The sequence below is a fragment of the Periplaneta americana genome, chromosome 1, assembly GCF_040183065.1.
Source record: "Periplaneta americana isolate PAMFEO1 chromosome 1, P.americana_PAMFEO1_priV1, whole genome shotgun sequence".
Lineage (NCBI taxonomy): Eukaryota > Metazoa > Arthropoda > Insecta > Blattodea > Blattidae > Periplaneta > Periplaneta americana.
In genome coordinates, this window is record NC_091117.1 from 165,680,627 (window position 1) to 165,705,615 (window position 24,989).

Below are 24,989 nucleotides of genomic sequence, written 5' to 3' on the forward strand. Positions count from 1 at the left end.
CAGTGTGTAGTAGTGGTAACTATGGATAGGAAGTCGTACCAAAACGTATATTTCAGTTGAGTACAGCGAGGAGTATAGATGTCACCCGCACCTCCCCCTGCTTCCGCTCGCTAGGAACGATACGCAGTTCATATAAACAACGCATAGTATCATTTATATGTGTTTTTTTAATTACAGTCCTGCTGTAAATAACATATTTTAGAGTAGATTATGTCTTACATAAATTACACACAATTATGTCGCAACTTACAGACATACTGTCTTCCAAATTCCTCTACCCACTTCTGTACTTTCACACTTGTAGACACCTTCATTTCAACTAGTAATGCATCATATCATAAACATTGCTAAAGTGAAGTATACTGTACTTGTTTAGGAGTAATTAACATGTTTAGAGTGACCCTGCAGTGCGCGTTACTTGTGTTTGTGAACAGAGTGTCTACTGAAGGACACGTGACATAATGTATTTCCCGTGCACACTTACACTAATTGCAATGTTGTTGGGCTAAGAAAACGGTATTTAGTTATAAGATATTTAAGATTGAGTTGAGTACCTAGTATTTGAACAGTTTTCATCTACGAGTATCATCATTGTAGCATTTCTATTAGCTGATATTTTTGTCTATAAGAACTATTATGCGCCAATACGCATTCTATTGCTTATTTTAAGGACTTATATTATATGCTATAATACAGTGTATATATTACATTTTTACTATGATCGTGCAATCCTTGATCTTATTAATTACTCTTTATTCTGTATTTCATAAACTTTCTGTTTCTACGAAGATCATGTTTCTTATGAGCCAGTTATTCTAAGCTTTCTTGCCCATATCCAAGTCACGGTTTGTAATCTTCTGTTTTGATTGATTTGATGGGAATAAAGTGTCGTGTAAATGGTTCATATTGCTGATCCAGGTTCATATTAGTTTGTTAATCCTTAAATTGGCAAAACTTCATTTCTCACACATTTCTCGTGTCGGAATGTAAAGAAAACAACTATCGCAATGTCCATATTTTATATGTCGTACAATATTATAGTTTTGTGAAACTTTAATTTTCCTACCAATTTTTTTGTTGTTCTATTAAAATTATAGCATAATTATAGCCTATTAACCCGTTATATCCTATAGGATACTTTGCGAATTTAAGGGTTAAGTGAAGTACTTCTCGTTTCATGTTTGTTGACAACTAAGATTCGTGACAATGTGAGATTTTCTTTCGTATACTAGAGTTTACATATTAAAGTTCCTAGTTATGTCTGTTATAATTATCAAAATCGGTAATGGACCACTGGATAATACGGAATAAAAGCTCCAAAATTAATTGAGCTTTAAGTTAGTTCTTCATACAAGTTAACTTCTTTCGCTAAGTGCTTTTCCTTTTAATTTATTTTTCAGGAGTGTGTGATGTCTTTAGGCAGCTTATTATTAATTAATAGTATTATTATCGATACATTTTAAATTTAATTTCCGTTCACCTCTTCAGAATAATGTTCAGCGTATCTTATTGTGAAACTAGGGAACCATGGTTGGGACAAGTTGCCTGATTGAGGTTATTGCCGAGGTTTTTCCTCAGCCCATTAAAGAGCAAATGTTGGGTAACATTCGACGCCGGACCCCGGGCTCATTTCACAGTCATTATCACCATCTTCATCAATTCTGCCTACTTCCAAACTTATATTATGTCATGCTATCATATGAAGCTAACAGAATCCGACCTAATGGGTGCTTCAATCTCAGAACAGGATTCATCATAATCGCGAAAAAGAAGGCAGAGGCCACCTTTTACCCCAGAGAATGACCCGGTTTTCCATTTGACAAAAGACTGAGTAAACTCCGGGGTCGTTCTGGAAGTTTCTGGCAATGAAAAATATATCACCGTCTGAGATTAAACTTGTGACCTTCCATTCCGTAGCCAGTTGCTCTACCAGCTAAGCCACCCGATTTCCTATTATTATTATTATTATTATTATTATTATTATTATTATTATTATTATTATTATTATTAGTAGTAGTAGTAGTAGTAGTAGTAGCACTTATTTAACCTGATAGAGATAAGGCCATCAGGCATTGTCTTCTCCTCTACTGTTAGGCATTTATAAGGTAATGGGCAGAGAGCGGATTTTCGGCCCCTTTGCAGCTATAAGACGTCATGTCCCTTGATGTACGGAGGAATAATTTCAATGAGTTCAGTGACCTCCCTGCCTGCAACTGACGTATGCCTAACGTTCAGTATCGGGAACAAAAATCCACTGCCTGGTAATGAATTCTCTTTTTTACATTCATAACAGCAGATACAGAGAGAGATGTAACATCATGCACTTAGCATAACACAAAACCACTGCTCAAGAAAACAAAGGGCAAGCACAACACAAGGGGCAAAGGGATACATGATAGAATTATATGCAAAGAATATGAACATTCATTTCCCTGCCGCGACCTAAAACGAATTCCTTCAATTTGTTGAATGTTTACTTCTATTTCAACCAAAACTCAAAAATACTCTCGCAACCTATTTTGTAGCCTACTTAATGTAATATCACTTACTCACTATTTGAAGTTTTGAGTCGTTTTGTAGAGGGAATGATGCCAAATTGAACTGCGAACTTATGTTGTACATTCCACATTTGCTGAACGATTCTTCTCCGCGCTCATTTGTGACCCTGTAAGATGAAAAGATAAATAATATTGTAGTCGCTATAGTTTCAACGAAGACCGTAAAACGAGCGGACCCGGGTTCAAATTCTTGTTGGGACAAGTTACTTGGTTGAGGTGTTTTCCATGGGTTTTCCTTTAACCCTCTATGAGCAAATCCTGGGTAACTTTTGGTGCTGGACCTTGGACTCATATCGCTGGAATTATCACTATTTTCACTCAGACGCTATAGTTAACCATCTTAGTTGAAAAAACATCGTAAAATAAACCAGTTTAAAAAATCAATACACATTTTAAAGAATTAAATGAATGATATAAGACGTCACAAGGAACCAAACGTCCACACCTGTGGAGTAACGGTCAGCGCGTCTGGCCGCGAAACCAGGTGGCCCGGGTTCGAATCCCGGTTGGGGCAAGTTACCTGGTTGAGGTTTTTTCCGAGGTTTTCCCTCAACCCAATTCGAGCAAATGCTGGGTAACTTTCGGTGCTGGACCCCGGACTCATTTCACCGGCATTATCACCTTCATATCATTCAGACGCTAAATAACCTAGATGTTGATACAGCGTCGTAAAATAACCCAATAAAATAAAATAAAATGGGAACCAAACATCAGTATCATGACGTTGTGATCGTTGTCATCACATCACCACCTGTAAATTTAGTCGGCCTTCGTGGAGCACTCGGTAGAATGCTGGCCTTCTGCGTCCTAGGTTACGGGTTCGATCCCGGGCCAGGTCGATGGCATTTAAATGTGCTTAAATGTGACAGTCTCATGCCATTAAACTTACTGGCATGTAAAATAACTCCTGCGGGACAAAATTCCAGCACACGGGCGAAGCTGATATAAGCTCTGCAGTTGCGAGGGTCGTTAAATAAAACATAATTTACACATTAGCTACACTTATTTTCGTTATTTTCATCCACCATTGCTATCATCATCGCCAACGTCATCTTCATTATCATCATGACAATCATAAAGAATACAATCATTTCTTTCAAAAAGTTAGTTCACACTAAAAACTTTTAAACCCGGCAGGAAAAACATTCATTGCAATTAGTTTAGGAACCAAACTTCTAAAACCTATATTTTTTATTAATATGTAATATTTTTAATGACAACTGAAGCCATCAATCATTGCATTTATTTTTATACATTTTATCACTGAATGTCGCAGTTTATTACTGAAAAAACTTGTTCCTAACACTGCTTATTAGATATATAATAGGCAAGAAACTTTTAAAAAATTTTGTGAAAATATTGCATTTTAAAAATTTTCCGAATATTAATTGTTACCATAGCAGATGTATTCTGTAGGACCAAAAAATAATAATCTTTACGTAGATTCTTCGAGCAATAGTGCATATTACTGTACAGATTACTGTGCATATTACTGTAGAATCCCGGCAACCAAGCCACTCTTATTCAGTGCGCTCCTTGTATAATGGCAGTTGACTCAATATAAAATGCCAGCATACATGCCCAACTTGGAGTCAGGCCACAAAAGGAAAAACACTGGAGGAGAGAGGTTCGATCCGATGCTGTGGATTGAACTTCGGCGTAGCTCAGTGATGAGAGCGCTTGGTACGTAGGAACCCGGGTTCAATCCCCGGCTCCGGAACGAATTTTTCTCCTCTAATATTAAACACATTCTTTTTCCACTGAGTTATGAAAACATTGTAACTCTGCTTCTCCGACAATGGGACTGACAGTGGAGCAAAATCAACTGAAAGTTAGATAATTACTATAGTCTTTGTGAGTTCCAATATTGGCCACATATTTCACACCGGGGTACACCTTTCCACTGTGAAGGAATAAGAAAATGAAGTAGAAAGCAGTAGGCTCTAAAACAAATAGGGCCATATTCATAGACATTCTTAGCGTGGGCTTCCGGTGGATGATCAGCGAACTAACGTTTTTCGTATTCATAAACCAGTGTTAGCGACATGATATGATATAAATCCTGTACAGGTAATCACTCGATAGCCGGGGCTAGTTTAGCACGCTCGTAGCGCGGGCTAGCGAAATGTCTATGTATAGCACCCATAGACCCTAAGCACTAGTCAAAGAAGCATGATTTCCAGTCACAAGTCCGTGTCGTTTCAAAGTCGTTTGTGGTTTGACGACTCAATCCTCACAATAATCGAAACTCGAACCTCACAGTTGAGAGTGAGTTTCGACTAGTCAGAGTTTGAATCACTATTCTCGCGAATGTGAAATTCGGACAACCGAGATAAAAGGCTTCATTGCCAAGCAGAGATGAATATTTTAATATAGAAAATGGCTTAAATGATTTTAAACAGGTGATAGCAAATAATAGCGTAGACACACCCAAAATTTTCTATACGGAAAGACATGGTGAGTGATGTCCATTTGGTAGACCGAGCTAATTCGCTTTTTCCCGCACTCCTCTGCAATTGCCTGAACTGACGCCATCTTACCTCGGTATCGTGAGAGTCTTCCACTCCTCTTCTGTGAAGTTGGTCTCGTTCCTACCCGGGACGTGGCACCAGTGTTCAGGTATTGTCATGGCCAGCACCAAGTTCAGGTACGGCATAGCCAGGAACACGATGAACACCAGGTTGAACACCAGATTGAACCTTGTCTGGTACCTGCCATTTAGACCTACGTGACGCATGAGTCCTTCGAAGAGGGCATCTTTGTTCACGTCCCCTGACCCGGTCAGAAAGGACAGTCGCGTCGAGTTCTTCCTCACCATCACGGGCACACACTATCCCAGCTACGGCCTCTGCTGTACTGGCAGACTTCCTTTTCTTGTGCCTCGTTAATCCTGGAGGTCTTATCTCTTTATAGGCATATTGCACCATTGTACTGTTTCAGAACAATATGGGAGAGCTAAACATCACAATCAGACGCAACGAATTGGAAATTGTATAGTGTAGGCCTATATATATTTGACTGCACATTTGTATATTTTGTTACAATTAGTCTCTACAGAGATGCTGATAACGTGTGTACGTTACGTTATACACAGAGATACCAAAGTTCAGACATCAGTGCTTCCGTGACAAGAACTGTATTGTCTGCCTTAAAGCTATTTCTTTCGTTTCGTTACAAGTTCTGAGAGCATATGGCCAACATTTGGTATTCCCAAGTAGCGGAACTTCCTAATCATGTTACAAGGTTATGTACCAAAGCGACACAGAACAAATAAAATGACAAGAGACAAACACATCTTATTACAAGAGGAAGACAAATCTTCCGCTTTCTTTAGGACAATTCAAAATCAAATGTGTTTCTCTTGGATATGTTGTTAGGGATGCAATTGCTTCAGTTATGGCAGAGGGTAAATTAACTTACATTAATTTAGTATAATTTGGTTACAGCGTATCTTTGACGCTGCATGAAAAACATAGCAATAGTTTCGAATACCGCCTGCAGTATGCATTGCTTACTGCTAATGTGGTCTTTCGTTTTGCTTCGAGGCTTAGATTTGTCAGTATTCTGCCACTCCAGGAAAGGAAGCCGTGTCCAATAGAGATGAACAAAACTAACTGCCGCTCTCGCTCGCTATGTTCGCTGTATTCGCTGCATTTGTCTTTCGAGTCTCGTCTCGTCATTATCGAAATAGTATTTGGTCGGCGTGGAAAGATTTCGTAACTTTGAATAACATACGTTATTGAAATAAATAACATTATAAATGTTTAAATGAGACAAAAAGACAAAACAATAATATCTTAGTTATCAAAATGTTCTGGTTCTATTATATGATATTACCTACGGTTACATAAATAGAAAAAAAAAAAAGAAAAACGATTTTCAAATAAATTTGCATTTCTAAGAAACATAAAACATAACGTTAATATATTTTTACTTGAGATTGCACACTTGATCTCAAACAAATAAAAAGGAAATTCCTAGCCTTTTAATAAGGACCTAGTAATTAAATAAAGATTGGGGAACGGAATATTATACACTGAAAGGTAGAGATGAAGTTTCAAATAGGCTAATTGATGTTTATACATATATAACAGTTGCTAAAGTAGATAAAAGTTCAGTCAGGTATAAATAAACAGTTGTGACGATTCAAGGCTACTTGATGCTTTCGAGACTTCGGGACTGATCAATCTCGAAGTCTCGAAACACTCACGAGCAGTCTTACGTCAACGACGCGATATAGTCAATATAGTCGTGCGGGCTTTCGGCTTTGCGGGAGCCGTTACTCTCGCTTTCTCCATCGTTCAGCGTATTCCGAATCTCACCATACCGGTGGACAACAATGACGTCACGCTGCAGTGAAATAGGAACAAAACTGTAGGAAGGATCGATGGCTGTCGTGGCGACTGTATAAGTTGTTGTCTGTGCTACGCTAGCAGAATTTTGCGAAATTTCCGTACTGCCATCTCGTTCAAAGAAAAAAGAGCATAAACAATTAATTTCTTGAACCGATAGTAACAACTGGTCCGTTGACATGTTCGCTCATAAGCCATTAACATATTGTTTTTACGTTATGCTCATTACAAACAATACAGCAGAACTAAAGCAGAACACACCGCCATGACACAACAGTGTACGATGTCATTCGTATGCTAATCCCCGCCCTATACAAGAACCAATCAGATTCACTGATGGCGGCTGATGGAGACTGCCACCACCTCTGCAAGCTGATGGAACCGGTGCGACACCGGTGGAGCATCAGTGACTCCATCGGTGAAATTCGGAACACCGTGATGCCATCAGATTGTTCAGCGCTGAGATTCGGAATACGCTCATAGTTGTTCATCTCTAATGTCCAAAATATGTGGGTGTAATATCCGGAAATTTACGTTACCAACAGCTCTGTAGACAAGAATTGTACCAAAATGTAAATGTGAAGATTAAGTAACTATATGAGCAGGCAAATATACCACCACTAAAATTTCGAATTGTTGCTTACAAAGAGCTCATTAATCGCGTTAAGTAAATAAACGCTGTTGTGTTCACTTTGTGTTACTCTCTATAGGAAAACCAAAACTTCGCTAATTATTTTTATTTTAGTAGGTTATTTTACGACGCTTTATCAACACCTTAGTTTATTTAGCGTCTGAATGAGATGAAGGTGATAATGCCGGTGATATGAGCCCGGGGTCCAGCACCGAAAGTTACCCAGCATTTGCCCATATTGGGTTGAGGGAAAATCCCGGAAAAAACCTCAACCAAGTAACTTGCCCCAACCGGGAATCGAACCCAGACCACCTGGTTTCGTGGCCAGATGCGCTAACCGTTACTCCACAGGTGTGGACCACTTCGCTAAATCATTATATAATTTTTATCGGCGATCCAGAAAACACATGAAACGTAAAATTGCGCTTATTCTTGTTCACTAATCTGATTAATTTTCTTAAAGACCGCGGTCTTTTTGATCGTGCAAAGGTAGCTTAATCGGTAGTCCTTTAATTCGGGACTGGAATGAATGATTGGACGAGGAATAGACTGTTTCTGATTCCTTTGATTGAATTTCATCTTTAAGTTAAAAAAAGCTTGAATTTGTTTATGGGACGAGAAGACCTAAGACCCTATAGATGTGAACAAAGAACAGATGCGAGTGTAGACCTACGTTCTTTTTGCCACTACACGAAATGTAGAAGTCACTATTGGAATGCTGAAAAAAAAAATGATTTCGAGATGTTCACGGAAATACGCTTTTTCAGAAAAGGTGTAGACTGGATAGTTTCAATCACCGGTAATGAAATAGAAAATCACATCCTTTCTAAGTTTGTCTCTATCTTCGTCTTCAGATAAACAAAGATTGTGATGATAAGGGATTCTTTCTTGCCTTGTAGTCGTTACGAATAGCTAACTGAAGCAGATTTAGTTTTTGTAACAACCCCAACGACTAGGAACCCCTTTCTCACTGCGTAGTTATATGACATTCTGTCTGTGTACAGCCATTTCTCCTACATTATTGGACAAATTTTGTTGATATTCAAAATCTACTGGTAGAAGAACATTTGTGAGGAAATGTTGATGATACAAATTGGCAATGTATTCCAAATTTGTTATAACAATTTTTCAAACATTTTGTTCCTTACAAAATATATGCAGTGAATGAAATAATGGCTGAAAAACATCTTGTAATTATTACATCTATAATAAATTATTCGTCGGGTCGAAAAAATTTACAAAGAAAATTTAGAGTATAAATATGTTTTTCGATTAACATTTCAAATTCAACTCATTCTCCTCTATGCGTTACAGAAAACTTAATTCTCTGTGAGAAATATTGTCTACATCAGCGGTCGTGAGCGCAGAGCACCCTGGGGCTAGCGTCTCTTACATAGTGCACCATGGTGCACTCGTAGCTGCTAGCAGGTATGCTCTCTACCTCTTCCTGCTGCACGACGGTGCACGCGGGACGGCCCCGCTTACCCTTTGCACATTTCAGCGAGTGCTGACGACCACTGGTCTACAGAATAATGCTCCCAATGAAGAAAATCTTCAGGCAAAATTATTTAGACTTGAAAATATATAGCACACGAATTACTAACCAATTTCATTTTACTTTAGTCGTTATGGTAATAGAGTAAATCAAAGATTGAATTTTCAGAAGACAAAGTTACAAATGTATATAGATTGAGCGTCTTTGTTTCTTTCTCGTCACAAATACTTCGAAAGCCAGAAGTAATTTTAGCACATTATTAGAGGATTTTCTAAAATGCTAACATATTGTATCTTTCCCGAACAGATTAGTGACCATAATACTCTATTGTTTGGTAAGAAGGAACGTAAAATTTATTATATCATAGTACATAAATCTTCCTATTTAATTCCACGATAAAGTAACCAATTTATATTTTGTTTTCAATGATAGTTGGTGAAACATTATACTGTAAACAGGAATCTCGTTAGTACCATGATAAAGCAACTGAACGTAAAACGTGTAATGAGAAAATGAGTACCATCTTTATTCCACTGAGGCTTGTTTTGATGCTTCAAATTACCCTTGCCAGGAAAAGGTCTTCATACTGTTTTATTTCATCGATATGTTGTTTTATAAGTAGCATAATTTCGTTGTATGTTAAAAAATATAAAGTTATCCCTATCATAGCCCATGAAGGCTCTTAGCGTAGCGGGAGGTTAAGGCTCCCAGCTTTTCTACACAGTCGGCATTAGTAGCAGTAGGATGTCAATCCTACGTCCTTCTCACCTTTATTTCCAAGTAAATATTCCTGGTACTTTTTATATTAGAAACTGAGTAAATACCATGACTGTACTGCGACAGGTAGGATTTTCTCCGGTTAGCGCGTCTAGCCGCGAAACCAGATGGCCCGGGTTCGATTCCCGGTCGGGGCAAGTTACCTGGTTGAGGTTTTTTCCGGGGTTTTCCCTCAACCCAATATGAGCAAATGCTGGGTAACTTTCGGTGTTGGACCCCGGACTCATTTCACCGGCATTATCACAATCTCATTCAGACGCTAAATAACCTAAGATGTTGATAAAGCGTCGTAAAATAACCTACTAAAATAAAATAAAAATAAAAAAAAAAGGATTTTCTCAGCCACCGGCGTGGCTCAGTCGGTTAAGGCGCTTGCCTGCCGGCCTGAAGTTGCGTTCGGGTGCGGGTTCGATCTCCGCTTGGGCTGATTACCTGGTTGGGTTTTTCCGAGGTTTTCCCCAACCGTAATGTGAATGCAAGGTAATCTATGGCGAATCCTTGGCTTCATATCGCCAAATATCATCTAGCTATCACCAATCTCATCGACGCTAAATAGCCTAGTAGTTGAAACAACGTCGTTAAATAACCAACTGAAATAAAAAAGAAAATGATTTGCTCAATGGAGAAATTCTATAACTCCGTCGAGAAACGAATCTGCGTTTTTTCGACTTGCAATGTAAACCCTCAATCACGGTGTTAGCGCGATTTCTCATTACGTGATTATAATATAGTATCCATACTGTTTTACTACTTAATACAATGACAAAATTTAAAAAGAGGTGGATGTTAATGTGATATTACCTGTTCTGTTATGTAACACATTAATTGCAGTTTAATTGCATTAATCACGAGCGTTTTTAAAGGCCTTATACAAGTAAACTAAGTGAATAAACCCACGCGAACTAGTGCATACAGGTGAAGCTATAAAGTACAGTTTATCTTGTTGAAAGATTTATTGCAAATGTTATGAAGTAGTTCAGTTTAAGTAAATATAGACCATGAAATTGCAAGTTATTGGAACAGCGAGATAGTCCAATTTACTTAAAATTCATCTCTGTCTTTCTCTTTTCAAATATTTATGAAGCACAAAAGATATAACTACATCAATTAGCTCATAACTTCTCATGAAAAGTTTCTGGGATGTTATCAATGTCAGTTGCTGTGAGATTTGTGATGATGAATAAAACAGCTCTGTCTACTTTCTTCGTTTCTCTCTCTCGCCCCCACCCCCACTCCTCTCCACACCTTTATGAAGGACAGAAATAACTATGTAAATTATAAGTAGCTGATTATTTCTCATCAGTCAGTGGAAGTTTGGCAAATTCCGAAAGGAACTACAGTGAAACCTATCATTTACGGAATGGACGTAACAATCTGTCCACATATGGGAGGTGTCCTTTGTTGGGAGGGAGGCTCCCCAATCTAACAGTAAATTTATAATATGCATTATGTATCCCTTCACGCTTTAAATGAAATGAATTCCTGTAGTATAATTCTAAATACAGTCTCCTATACTACAATAAATTCTTTGCAACTTTGAACTAAAATAGATAATACCGAAAAAGAAAAATACAGTACTGTGCCATGCAATTTTATTCTAGGTCTACAGTTAGCAGTATTGTAATTTACAGTTTTCAACTTCACCTTCACTTTCAGGTGCCATGTCTCTCGAAACAGAACGACTGACTGAAGTGAAGAGAATAATCCTACTAACCCTATCATGTGTCGAATACAATTGCACAATCGCGGAAACCTTGGATCCATCAGGCAGGTTAAATTTTAAGCCTTGTTTATCCACGCGCTCCCAGTTAACAAGGGGTAGCCGACTGGGCTAGTGGTAGCCTACGATACCCTTATTTGTCTTCTTTCATATTAAGGAATTTTTGTACAATTCTCAAAACTAAATTTTCCATTTTAGTAACACATTAGGTCTTGAAATCCAAGTCCTGTCCGCAGTCAGGAGGTAAAGCAAGCTTTAGGACTGTGAAACAGCTGTCCGTGTCCGTGTCTGAGAGTGTCCGTAAACGAGAATTACATTGATCATTATTTATATATTATTTCAGTTGGGACATAAAAATCTGTCCGTAAATGAGGAGTGTCCGTATTTTGGGATGTCTGTAAGGAGAGGTTTCACTGTACCGGTATGATTCAACCGTTGGACGTATTCTTTTTCAGACAATACAAAACATATTGGAGGACTATATCAGATTATGCAATCAAGGGCGACCATTTTCATTCAAAATTTCATGACAGAGGTACCATTGTCACTCTGCATTAATTTCTCCACAATTAATTTACAGTCACCGCGATTCAAAGACGTGATTAGATATGGATTTTATAAATCAGGATACATTAATGATCCCATTGAATGGTTTGAAGTGCGAAGCAGTACGCTTTTCACATACCAGGAGTTAACTTTTGCGACATTCGTGGAGGTTCTTTCTGCATCATGTGCTCATGGTGCACTGTAAAGTTCTGTTTTGATCACTTTATGAATGCTGGTAACTTGCTCTTTGCCCACTGCAGCATTTTTGTTCATTAAGAGGTTAGGTATAGCTTACAGCAGTTAATTTTTGGAAATATGCAAATTTTTTTTTACATTACTGTATGTTGTACAATAATGAAAATTGGTATGTGTAAAACACTGCCCTCCTGCTATATGAAAAAAATATTTTTACGATTTAAAAAAATTTTATTTACATTTTTTTTTTTCAAAATTCATTTCACTGTGCAGTGATGAACCATTTCCCACGTAACTAAAAAACTATCCAACATTCTGTGATGAAATTTTTGTGTGTATTTATGCGTGTTATATCTACAATATGATGCAAGATCCCTTCTCTACCTTTGATAGATTGTCTGATAAAAAATAAATTCAGTCGTTCTTCTAACACAAAATAAAAAAAAAATATATTATTTATTAAGGAATGCAGTTGAAAGAACATGATATTGTAAACATGAAATTTTACTGCTGTAAGCAGTACCTAATCCCTTAACACTGATAAATCAGTAAATACGTTCATATTTATTGATGTCTTTGAAATTCACACTTCGAATTTGTACCTCCATTTCTTATGACCATTAGCAGCTAAAATGTATATCAATAAACTCTACCAGTGCATACTATGTGTCAGTATAAGTGTCATTCTTAAAACGCACAGGCGAACTGGAGAGGTCTATTTGTAAGTAAACATTAAACCTAGAATAAAATTATATAGTGATGAAATTACCGGATGTGGTTTGATGTGGTACAATAGTGTAGTTTCTAATAACAGTAAAAGTGTAAAAGCTTTAGGGCAATTATCGAAATTAACTTAAATAGAAAGAATTAAGTGTTAAAATAGTACAGAAATTTACAAGCAAGCGGAAGAACTACTTATCATATTACGAGACAATAAACTACTGTACAGAAAATAGTTCCAGGATACAAGACAAAAAAGAAAAGAAAACTAGGACACTGGAATGGTCAATTTCGTCCGAAATAATGTTGTAAGCCGATGGTAGTGGTGCTGAAGTGTCGATTACGTTTTCGGATGACAGTCGTGAACGGTTGAAATAAAGTAAAAGTTGGTAACATTATTTATTAATATATTAATTACATGGGGGCAGGAAATTTACGCCCACACCAGCTCTTAATCACAGTGGCAGCCTCAAATGTCAAATGACCGGATTCTATATCACATGTTACAGGCACATGCAGTAGTAACTTGAATGTAAGCAACATTCCAACCGTAGTGTCATTTATATAATCGTCTAAAGTTAATTTGACCGCATCTTATTTCTCATGTGAGGCAGTTATATCACCTTGTACTTTGTAGCAACTTTTCAAATAGACTTTAAAGATGCGCTCATTTCTTAATTCCAGAAGATAAGATATCAAGACCCGCAGTCTGACCTTGGCGATCGCCAGACTTTAATGTCTATTACGCACTTGAGAACTTTCTTCCTAAGCACTTCATCGGAACGAAGTTGTAAATTGTTTAAGTTTTTTATGATGCAATTTCTGTTCTTTTTCGAAAATTGTTTCCTAATTCTTGAATAAGACTCGTAGTACATAGACATACCAGCAGGTAGCGTAACTTTTTTTTATCAATTCGGGAGGAAAACATCTCTCAACAGTTAAATATGTAGATAGACTTTGTTGAGGCACCTGAAACAATCATTCAAAGCTCTTGTCTCAAATCGTCTTCAGAAAACTTGTAATTTGTGCAGATAAATGTTCAATTAATTTCATCATCATCATCATCGTCGTCGTCATCATCATCATCATCATCATCATCATCATCATCATCATCACCATCATCATCACCATATCATGAGTTTAATCTTTCCTTCAGTAGGGAGGAGATGTCTAAAAGCTAGCACTACAGTCTCTAGGAGGCTTATTGCGCCATATCACTCCTATACTGGAAATGATTTTTGAAGTCCGAACGGTCCAGCTTTTTTAAACAACGTAACTCAGCTATGTTGTGCCATCTGTCCATTCAGCCTGCACGTTTTAAGGGATGCCAGGAGCGATTTTTATATAAGCCTGTTCCAAATGTCGGTATTTCTTCTCTTTTCACAAATTTGTCTTTTCATGAAACTATATTCTTGATATTCAAAATGCTCTATGCGCATGCAGTTTTCACCCAATGAAAATATTCATATGTGTCCATGCATAGCCTGTATTATCTGAGATCTAACGTTGAGAAATGTTAAGTAACATGAAGATTAGAAGCTAAAAATTCTTATGTCAATAAGAAATATGAATAAATAAATTTCTGATATTCAAAAATTTATTGCGTCAAACTACTTAAGATAACATGAATTTCTCAACGTTAAAATATTGCCCGTGAATCACGGCTCTTATGATGCAAATTGATACTTGCTATATTGAAATGTAATGCGAAAGGAACATCTTCGTTATATCACTAATTTGCGTAATTAAAATAAAATTGACTTTCAAACGAGCTGTCAGATTCAGCTAAAAATTTGCATACATCTATTCTTAATGCATCTAACAAAGAATGAAACATAAAAGAATAAAACTGTAAACATTTCAGAACTTAGTCTAACACTAACACTCTGTATGGATTTCTGGATTTGTCCATACGTGCTACATCCCCTGTCCATCTCAAACGTCTGGATTTAATGTTCCTAATTATGTCAGGTGAAGAATACAATGCGTGCAGTTTTGCGTTGTGTAACTTTCTCCATTCTCCTGTAACATCATCCCTCTTAACCCAAATATTTTCTCCTAAGAACCTATTCTCAACACCCTTAATTTCTGTCTCTCTCAAAGTGAGAGTCCAAGTTTCACAACCATACAGAGCAACCGGTAATATAACTGTTTTATAAATTCTAAATTTCATATCTTTTGACAGCAGACTAGATGACAAAAGCTTCTCAACCGAATAATAACAGGCATTTCTCATATTTATTCTGTGTTTAATTTCCCCCCGAATGTTATTTATATTTGTTACTGTTGCTCCAAGATATCTGAATTTTTCCACCTCTTCGAAGGATAAATCTCCAATTTTTATGTTTCCATTTCATACAATATTCTGGTCACGAGATATAATCATATACTTTGTCTTTTCGGGATTTACTTCCAAACCTATCGCTTTACTTGCTTCAAGTAAAATTTCCGTGTTTTCCCTAATCGTTTGTGGATATTCTCCTAACATATTCACGTCATCCTCATAGACAAGAGACTGATATAACCCGTTCAATTCCAAACCCTTTCTGTTATCCTGAACTTTCCTAATGGCATATTCTAGAGCGAAGTTAAAAAGTAAAGTCATAGTGCATCTCCTTGCTTTAGCCCACAGTGAATTGGTAAAGCATCAGATAGAAATTTCCTATGCAGACTCTGCTATAAGTTTCACTGAGACACATTTTAATTAATTGAACTAGTTTCTTGGGAATACCAAATTCAATAAGAATGTTATATAAAACTTTTCTCTTAACCGAGTCATATACCTTTTTGAAATCTATGAATGACTGATGTAGGTAACTGTACACTTATACTCCCATTTTTTCTCCAATATCTGTTGAATACAAAAAATCTGGTCAATATTCGATCTATTACGCCTAAAACCACACTGATGAATCCCAATAATTTCATCTACATGTGAAGTTAATCTTCTCAAAAGAATATTGGACAAAATTTTGTACGACGTCAACCAATGTGTTATTCCTCGAAAGTTACTACAGTTAGTCTTGTCCCCCTTCTTAAGAATAGGTACAATTATGGACTCCTTCCATTGTTCTGGTACAATTTCCTTTTCCCAAATAGCAAGTACAAGCTTATAAATTTCGCTAGATAATGCGCTTCCACCCTCTTGTATTAATTCTGCTGGAATTTGTTCGATACCATTGTACTTTTTCAGATTTTCTATCGCTATTTTGACTTCAGAAAGTGTGGGTTCGAGTATAAATGGCTCAGCAGTTTGTATTTCAATTTCGTCCTGATCAGTTCTGTTTGGCCTATGTACATTTAATAGCTACCCGAAATAATTTTTCCATCTGTTCAGGACTGAATGAGAGTCTGCAAGCAAGTCACCATTGACATCCTTGATCACGTTTACCCTTGCCTGATATCCTTCTTGAATTCCTTTATGCCCTTCTATAAATCTCTAAAGATTTTATTCTTACTAGGCCTATTTATTTCTACCTCATTCAGTTTTTCCTTCAAGTAACCTCTCTTTTTATTCCTAAGTGTACGACTTGCTTCCCGTCTTTCATTGAAATAATTATCTCTATTCTCCTCAACTGGATCCTGTAAGAATTTCAATTTTGTCTGTTTCCTTCTTTCTACTGCCATGCAACAATCTTCATCAAACCACGGTTTCTTTTTCTTAGTTTCATAATAACTTATGCCTTGTTCAGCTGCAATTTTGATACTATGTCTGATATTTTCCCACATGCTATTAACATCTAATTCTTCCTCAACTGGATCCTGTAAGAATTTCAATTTTGCCTGTTTCCTTCTTTCTACTACCATGCAACAATCTTCATCAAACCACTGTTTCTTTTTCTTAGTTTCATGATAACCTATGCCTTGTTCAGCTGCAATTTTGATACTATCTCTGATATTTTCCCACATGCTATTAACATCTAATTCTTCCTCAACTTCGTCGGAGGTTCCTAAAGTGGCAAACCTATTTGAAATTTCGACCTGATAATGTTGCTTAGTTTCCTCATCCTTTAATTTCAGGATATTGAATCTACTAACATTAACTTGTTGCTCTACTCGCTTAGCTACTGATAGTCTTTCTCTTAATGCTCCAATTATCAAATAATGGTCAGAATTACAGTCTGCCCCCCTGAAAGTTCGAATGTCTGCTGTACTAGTATGTCTTCGTTTATCTATCAAGATGTGATCTATTTGGTTGTGTGTCAGTCCATCTGGAGAAGTCCAAGTATATTTACGTATATCCTTATGGGGGTATGTTGTGTATTATGTATCATTTCAGTTATTAAAGTAAGTTATTTTTAATAGTTAATTTTTTGTTTTTATTGTATTCGGTAAATAATCTTATTAAATATCACATGAGGTATTCGTTTACTTACAATGAATGAAAAATATCGTGTAATATTACCTACGGTAATTTCCCATTTAACGAAGTTTTCAGCTTTTCTGACAGATTTTTTTGACGGTGAACATACTGCATGACTGTAGAGGCATCTGATGATCATAATAAGAATGATACAGCGAGTACAGTAAACCAGGAAGCTTCAGTAGGCCTGTATTCGTGACTAGATAACAAAAGGATTCCCATTATTATGCCAGACCTCGAAACTTCACCATATCTTGCTTATGTGGTAAGTTTCGTTGAATAAGTACTATCTAAACGAAATGTAAATTGTTTACCAAGAACACATGAATATCAACAATCTGGTATACATTTGAGAGACGATCATGATGCACTTGTTGCTTACAACACTGATACTTATGGAGCAAAAGGGAAAGGACCCATGAAATTAGCTCAAACTATTTTTAATTTTGCTTTACTATATTTGTGTATCAGCAGCAAATATGTTGTTATGAAATCATTAAAATTATTTTCATCTCATGGTGTTACTGTGAAGCAAGTCGCGACTTCCCTCCTAACACATCGACAATTAGAAATCACTTAGAAGTAGATAATTATATCTATCCGTTCGAAGATCTGTGATACGTTTCTGTTTTCCTCTTCGGGAAGCTCCAGTACTTCTGGTCTTCACCGAAGTGTGAAGAGTCTTCAATGGTATCGGGGAGCTTCTGGTTGAGAGTCTCAGGCAGTAGAGTACCACAGATCATTGCCAAGAAGCACATCAACACGAGGATAGCGTACGGGTACCTCACGTCGACCGTCGCGCCCTGTAAAATTCACACAGTTCTTGTTAGAAAATATTAATAATGTTAACAGGGGTGTTTATTTTCCGTCGTAGTTCTATGCACTATTTAAGACTTATACAGAATGCAGAACATAGAGCGGTATAGGGTATCGAATTGAAAAAAGTCTATGCTTTAGTCAAGGGTAGACCATACACACAAAATAGAATATACATCTTGATTACTTTTAACACTGTATCACTTCGGAATATGTATTATATGACTTTCTTGTGTTAAATTCTATCGTACCTGGTTTACATGTTTCGACCTTTTATGGGTCATCCTCAGAACTGGTCGTTGTTGGTCTTGGCGCCTCTTGTTTTGTTTCCTGTGAGGGTGTGTTCGTGTGGTGTAATGTAGAGTCAAAGAGTATGTGTGTTCTCTTTGACTCTACATTACACCACACGAACACACCCTCACAGGAAACAAAACAAGAGGCGCCAAGACCAACAACGACCAGTTCTGAGGATGACCCATAAAAGGTCGAAACATGTAAACCAGGTACGATAGAATTTAACACAAGAAAGTCATATAATACATATTCCGAAGTAAAAATAGAAAATAGAACGATATAAGAAACTTTTTCTTTTTTTTAATAGAGCCATAATAGACTGGAAGCAGTTACCTGCAGAGACTTTTGAGGGCTCTTCTTTTACAATAAATTCAAAGATTAAAAAATAATTTAGATATGTTGTTATCACAATGACACTAGTCATTATAAATTATTTACTATTATTAACTAAATATTATGTAAGTGGGTTTGTGTAATGAATATTTAAACATTGCGTTAGACTTTATGTTATTCTACATTTCCCTGTGTTTTGTTTTGTTTTGTTTTTTTCTGTATAGGTGATTCATTTGTGTTTATTGGAAGTGTTAAGTGCTGCGAAAGATTTTGAAAATAAATAATCGCAATGTAAGTGTTCGAAGCGTTTAAGTGTTTCGTAAGTGTTAAAATTGCTTAAGATGTAAGTGTTGCACGTGTCACATAGACTTAGTGTTAAGGATGATTTGTGTTGTGTTTTTGTATTTATGTTGTGAGTTGTGTTCATGTTGTGACTTTGTACTTGGGTATTTGTTTTGTATTTGTATTATTGTTTTGTAATTGTGATGTTAGATTTATTTCGTATTGGCCTGTTATTTTGTGTTGTTTTGTATTTGTACTTTGTTGTGTTTTTCTTTTGGGTGAATTGTGTTTGTACCCTTTTTGTATTGTACAGACATTAACATCTGGGGCTTATTGCATAAAGCTAAAATTACTATTTTACTAGCGACAAATTAGTAAATAAGTAAAAGAAAAACAGTAATTTCCGTTGCATAAATCTGTATTGGTAAATTTGTCACAAGTAACAAGCACTAGTAATTACTGACAGTTTCATTTCTTTTACCAACGAATTGTTGAATAAAAATTTGTCGTTTGTAAAATAGTTAGAATCGCGAATACATTTTCTACTAAACCTTTGATCTCGGTAAACTTTCTTAAAAGTGTAGAAATAATATTTTTAATGTAATATGACTCCATCTTCAAGCCGTGAGAGTGAAGAAGAATTCATATACAGCCAGACGAAAACAGTAAGACCAAGAATAAATACTGATTTTCAGGAGTTCCAGTTTAAAGAAAGATTTCACATGTCAAAAATTAAATTTGAGATATTGCTTGCTACTGCAAGACGATTTTACCTATAGGCCCCTAACCAAGAGGATACTATTTTAATAAAAATCAAACCCTGCATTTAAAAAAATAAAAATTAATAACAAAATTCATTTGAAAGATAATAATATGTAAGATACATAACACAGCTTTCTTCCTAAAGTTCAGCAAAATTGTCGCTCGTGTATATTTCCAATTAGTACCGGTAATACCAGACCAATTGATTGAGCACACGTGTACATGTGGAGTTGTTTCTATTTATTTTGATTTTACTTCTTTTATCAAATTGGAAAATAACTGTCTAAATAGTAATTCATATATCATTTCGTGAAATTTTTAAAATGAAATAAATCAATGTTGAATATATTGTGTATATCACAGACTAGATTGTATTTCTTCTTTCTTTATTAAATAAATGCAAAATTAAGTAACACTTAAATCTGACAAACTAGTAAAATTGTGTTATGCAACAGAAATTACTAATACTTGTCGTTTGTCATCCATATAGTGGTAAGTTTTCACATGTCACTAGTATCTTTTATGCAATAGGCCCCTGGTATCTTCCTGTTCGTAATGCAATAAATCCATTCATTTATAAAAAGGGCTTCTTTCAGTCTTCTGTAGTCAGTGAAGTAGTTTCGAGTGTGTTATGGTAATAGTGAAATGTCTGGTAGGACCCCGGCAGCATATCCAGAAATATACATGAGTAGGAAATAAATAAGGAGCAGCCATCGAACTGGAACATCTTCAACTCCTCTCGTCACTATAACTTGAAATTATGGAAGCTTGCAGGATTGAATCCGCTAATAGATGGAAGTGTTAAACACCATCTGTGAAATCTGTGAAGTGACACTGAAAAAAAAAAAAAAAAGCCTTCTGTGCATTTAGCGTCATAGATGGCTGATACAATGAGTAGTCGGAAGGGAAAGGAAATGCGTGGAAGTGGCAACACAACCGGTTTGGACAAAGAGGAAGTACTAAAGGGAATGAAGCAGGCGCTGTCAGGCTCCGCCTTCTCCCGAGGAACGTCATGCTTGATCAAGTTTCACAGATTCCACGAACGGTGTTTAAGTCAGGAGGACATACCAAGTATACGATATATGGTCCCACAGTGCTGATTGAAGTGGCTAGAAGCACGCCGAGAGAGGTACCGGTCTGCCTCAGGCATGTCGGGTAGATTTCCATGCACTGCAGGTAGGCGCAATATGCCCCCACAGTGAAGCAGAATTTGATGAACAGTATAAGCACAATCAGCAGCTGCGTAAGATGTTGTTCTGAAAGAAGAAAAGACACTTTTCAGTGTTTGTGGATGAGAGAATGGTGATAAATAAGACTTTATGCTCGACCATGCCGAAATGTAGTAATTATACACCTGGTAGCAGCCCTTTAATGGACCTCATTAAAGTACACCTATTCATTAAAGTTCAGGTGTTCCACCAATCAGAAAATATCATTGTAGCAATATGAAAGCGCAAGTATCGATTATTCTCGGATATGCAATCGAAAGACAACAATAAATCAATAAATCACCTATATTTGAAATAAGGTCAGTTCTGTTACTATAATAATTAGCGTTAATTGTAAATAATATTCAAATATATTCAATTTGTCATCTCGTTTTTCAATGTCTAATTCAATTTCAAGGTTATATCAACATTAATGTTTATTTTACTCTCTAGATTATATCAAGGTCAATGTGGACATTTGTTTCTCGGAGAAAATCAATACTTTCGCGTCTGCGCACATCTCACAATTTACGAGGTATTGCACAAGGTCAGTTCCGCTCCTCAGTCAGATAAGAATAACATGAATACTTATGAATAATTTCAAGTTAGAAATATGGTCGAGCATAAAAAGTCGTATGAAACTTGCCTATAATGGTAATTAGATAGATAGCTTTAGCTTTATTGATATTGTTCACAAAAGTACAAAACTTAATAATTTAACAAAAGATCTATATACAAATGTAGTTCTACATAATAAATATACAATTTCCTAAACTAATTAATCTATCGCAAATCTCAATAATTTATTGGTTCAAACTTGCACTTACGTCTTGTTTTAGTGCATGTTTAAACCAATCGTGATATCCCTTAAGACTTTAAACCTTAATTATTTGCTCCTTTTCAAAAATCTAATTGTAATATTTAGGTTATAATGGTAATTAAGACGCTCGTATGAAAATTATGAAACTCGCTTGCTCTCGTTTCATAAACAACTCGCGTCTTAATTACTACCATTATAGGCCCGTTGCATAATGTACTATTGTGGGGTGTGCGATGAGTACAACTGCGATCGGAGAGCATTTGCTATGACAGTAGTAGCTTCCAATTCAGCGTCGAAATTCTACGTGGGCGAGAAATGGCTGACGGATGTCGCCTAGAGCTCTATATTAGTGACGAGAGTCTTTCACATTGCGTGAAGTCACAACACAGGAAGCCATGCTAAGAACTGTCTCTCCTTTAACCCTTCAGTGACACCTGTGGGTGACACCTGTCAACCAGCGTGTTTCTTTTAATTGTTGTATTTCCTAGAAAAGGTTTACAACCGTGAGCTTCGGGTACCTTTAAAACAAAAAAGCTCACATAATAACATTCTTTAGTTTCAGTCTTGAAGTTGCTCATAGAACTTGTGTATAGTCCGGATCAGCTAACTTAATACCCTAAGGCTGAAACCTAACCATTTTTCCCCATTACTACATATGCTAGTGGATTATGATGATTTTCTAGTTTGAAGGTTGAATTTTCTTTTGCCAACTTCGTTTCAAATTTCGATACTGAGAAATACTACAGCTTGTAGTGATTTGCTTACTGTTACGTTGGCAGCAGGAACAGCTGTTGTCGGCAGTGCAAATTCTGAAAGTTATGGTGATGATTATGACGCTAAGAACCAGTGGCGTAGCTAAAAACCTCAGCTTCCCCAGTTAATAACTCCATAATAAACCTGTAGTTCATGAACAAAATTATTTATTAATTTTAATACAATTTATATTTACGCCTTAAATGTTGTGATGCGGCAGCTCAGAATGATTTGTGATGCAGCAGTAAACATGAAGCCTGCACACACCAGCTTCCAATCCCCTCCACAGACTCGTTTCTTTCACGCATTCTTCTGTGTAACCCACCCCGCAGATTTTTCATCCCGTTCCAACTAAACTACCCTGGTCGCAAGGCTCGCAAGAAGTTAGCTTTGGCATTGGAAAGAATTGAGCTTCCGAGTTATCCCTTTCGTGAGTTGTGTCCAGTTGAAGTGTTAGTGTGCACTGTGGCTGATATAATAATGAGTGAAATAACAGTTCCTGACACTAATTTATGTAGTCAAAAATAATCTTCTGATAAAGATTTTAACGTTGATTGACGTAATTTTACTAACACTGTATCTATTGACCGTTAATATTGTGATTTCTCTAAATATGACAGGGAGTGGGCTAGTGTTAAATTATACGTACTGTATGTGTCTATTTCTTAGATATATGTGTAAACCATGAAATCATATTTCATTACCATTTGGGGTGATGCCTTATTGGTGTTACTTATGAGTAGGCTTCGAGACTTCGGACCCAATAGAGCAGTTCAGTGGGAAATCCGCATAACGGCGTACTGAGTATAGTGGTAAAGCGTACAGTGGGTGGGGATACTGCAGAATGGATGCCAACAAATATGCAAAGGAAAACGCTCTGGAGTTGAAGGTTCTGACGAATAATTTGGTTTTCATACAAACCTATTTTCAAACTGTGTCTGAAACTATTACACGGTTAGAAAAGTCGGCAAGAGATGCCGGAAGCCCTGAAATTAATGGAGGAAATGACACAGAGAATTAATCAGACACCAAGTTCACCGGTTACTGAACGTGTAAAACATAAGTTGAAATCAATTTTATGTAAAAATAATGGATATGGAACATTGTGTAATATAAGCAGCAAATTAGTAGACATAGAGTCTCCCGAGAATAAAGGACTGTCTCTTAGAGACTGCAATGATGTTAGTTTTTTTCGTTTTGCTCTTATCACGTCATGCGACGTAGAGCACAGCTTTTCACAGTACAAACTGTGTTTGGCAGATAACCGAAAAAGATTTACGTTTGAGACATTGAAAATGTATCTTGTAGTACATTGCAATTCGGTACTGTAACTGCACTTTCTAAATACGACCAATAGGATAAATGAAGAAATTAAAATTGATACATGTTTATTTCCACCATTAACACTGTGTATAATTAAACACAAATGCTTATAAAAGACAAGAAAATAGATGCTTTTCATATTCTCTTGACATTGTCATTGTGTAATGTATATTTACTTTCAGAATGTACATATGTGTGTGTTTCCCCATACTACCGTGCTCTACTCTAAATAGCAACGTTGTTACCTCAACACATCTCTACCTTTCACTACCTGCAGCGAGTCAACAACCTATAAACAGTAAACTTATTGTATCGGGTCCAAAGTCTCCGAAGCCTGCATATGAGGTTCCAACCAATCTTCGGACTGCTGACTTGACATCGACTACTATTTATTTTAAGACTATATTTTTGCAATACATTTCCTCATACATGAAAGACAACTTGAGTTAGCTTCCCCTGCTCAAAATTGCATGCTACGCCACTGATAAGAAGTGGCGTTGATGATAATGATGTTGGTGGTATGAAGGTGACTTCGATGAAACGTGAAACAAAGGAATGCAATATATATGGCCTTTAGTGGTAATCTTGCCGTGTGTCAGGTGTGACTCCACTTACCTGCAACGGTAAGAGTGCAGATGAAAAGTAGAACGGCAGCCACGCAGTACGCCCCTGCTTGACTCCACCGCCTTCCAAATCTGTCACAAATGAACCTGCCTGCTAGGAAGCCTGGGAACTCGACTAGAGACTGCAGAAACATGTTTAGGAAAGGATTTCCGGACATGCTGGCGACGCACAAGATAATTGTGAAGTTCATCACAAGCACTAAAGCTCTGAAAAAAAAGAGACAAACAGTGGAAGCTCTTTAATTCGAAAGGAAACAAGTTCGACATCCTATAGTTCAACTGCTTACGTAGGAGAATTAGACACGCTCCAATACGACACTAAGAAATGGGTTTGCCATTTGAATGGAAATTGGTTCTGTGTCTTGTAGTGATACTTTTGTTAAAGGAAAACAGAATATTTTGTTGATTAGGACATCCA

General features: G+C 36.6%; 2 protein-coding genes across 10 annotated transcripts in view; both read right to left on the bottom strand.

The window, feature by feature from the left end:
• The window catches only part of LOC138703326 (carcinine transporter-like), a 39,474-nt gene extending 21,832 nt beyond the window's left edge, over positions 1 to 17,642 (bottom strand). The window contains exons 1-2 of one of the 4 annotated variants that reach the window (XM_069831147.1): positions 17,400 to 17,642; positions 2,554 to 2,665 (exon numbers count right to left, since the gene is read on the bottom strand). In XM_069831147.1, coding sequence (XP_069687248.1) covers positions 2,554 to 2,629 — 76 coding nt within the window. In that variant the 5' untranslated portion in view covers positions 2,630 to 2,665; positions 17,400 to 17,642. Of the gene's footprint in view, positions 1 to 2,549; positions 2,666 to 5,098; positions 7,679 to 17,399 lie in introns of those variants that run through there. The other 3 variants (XM_069831131.1, XM_069831127.1, XM_069831139.1) reach the window with 3 other exon arrangements.
• Positions 17,643 to 17,792: 150 nt separating this feature from the next.
• The window catches only part of LOC138703350 (carcinine transporter-like), a 45,461-nt gene continuing 38,264 nt past the window's right edge, over positions 17,793 to 24,989 (bottom strand). For all 6 annotated transcript variants that reach the window (XM_069831156.1, XM_069831176.1, XM_069831161.1 and 3 more), the window contains exons 8-10: positions 24,564 to 24,778; positions 20,913 to 21,100; positions 17,793 to 18,160 (exon numbers count right to left, since the gene is read on the bottom strand). In XM_069831156.1, the coding sequence (XP_069687257.1) occupies positions 17,954 to 18,160; positions 20,913 to 21,100; positions 24,564 to 24,778 (610 nt within the window). In that variant the 3' untranslated portion in view covers positions 17,793 to 17,953. The remainder of the gene's footprint in view (positions 18,161 to 20,912; positions 21,101 to 24,563; positions 24,779 to 24,989) is intronic.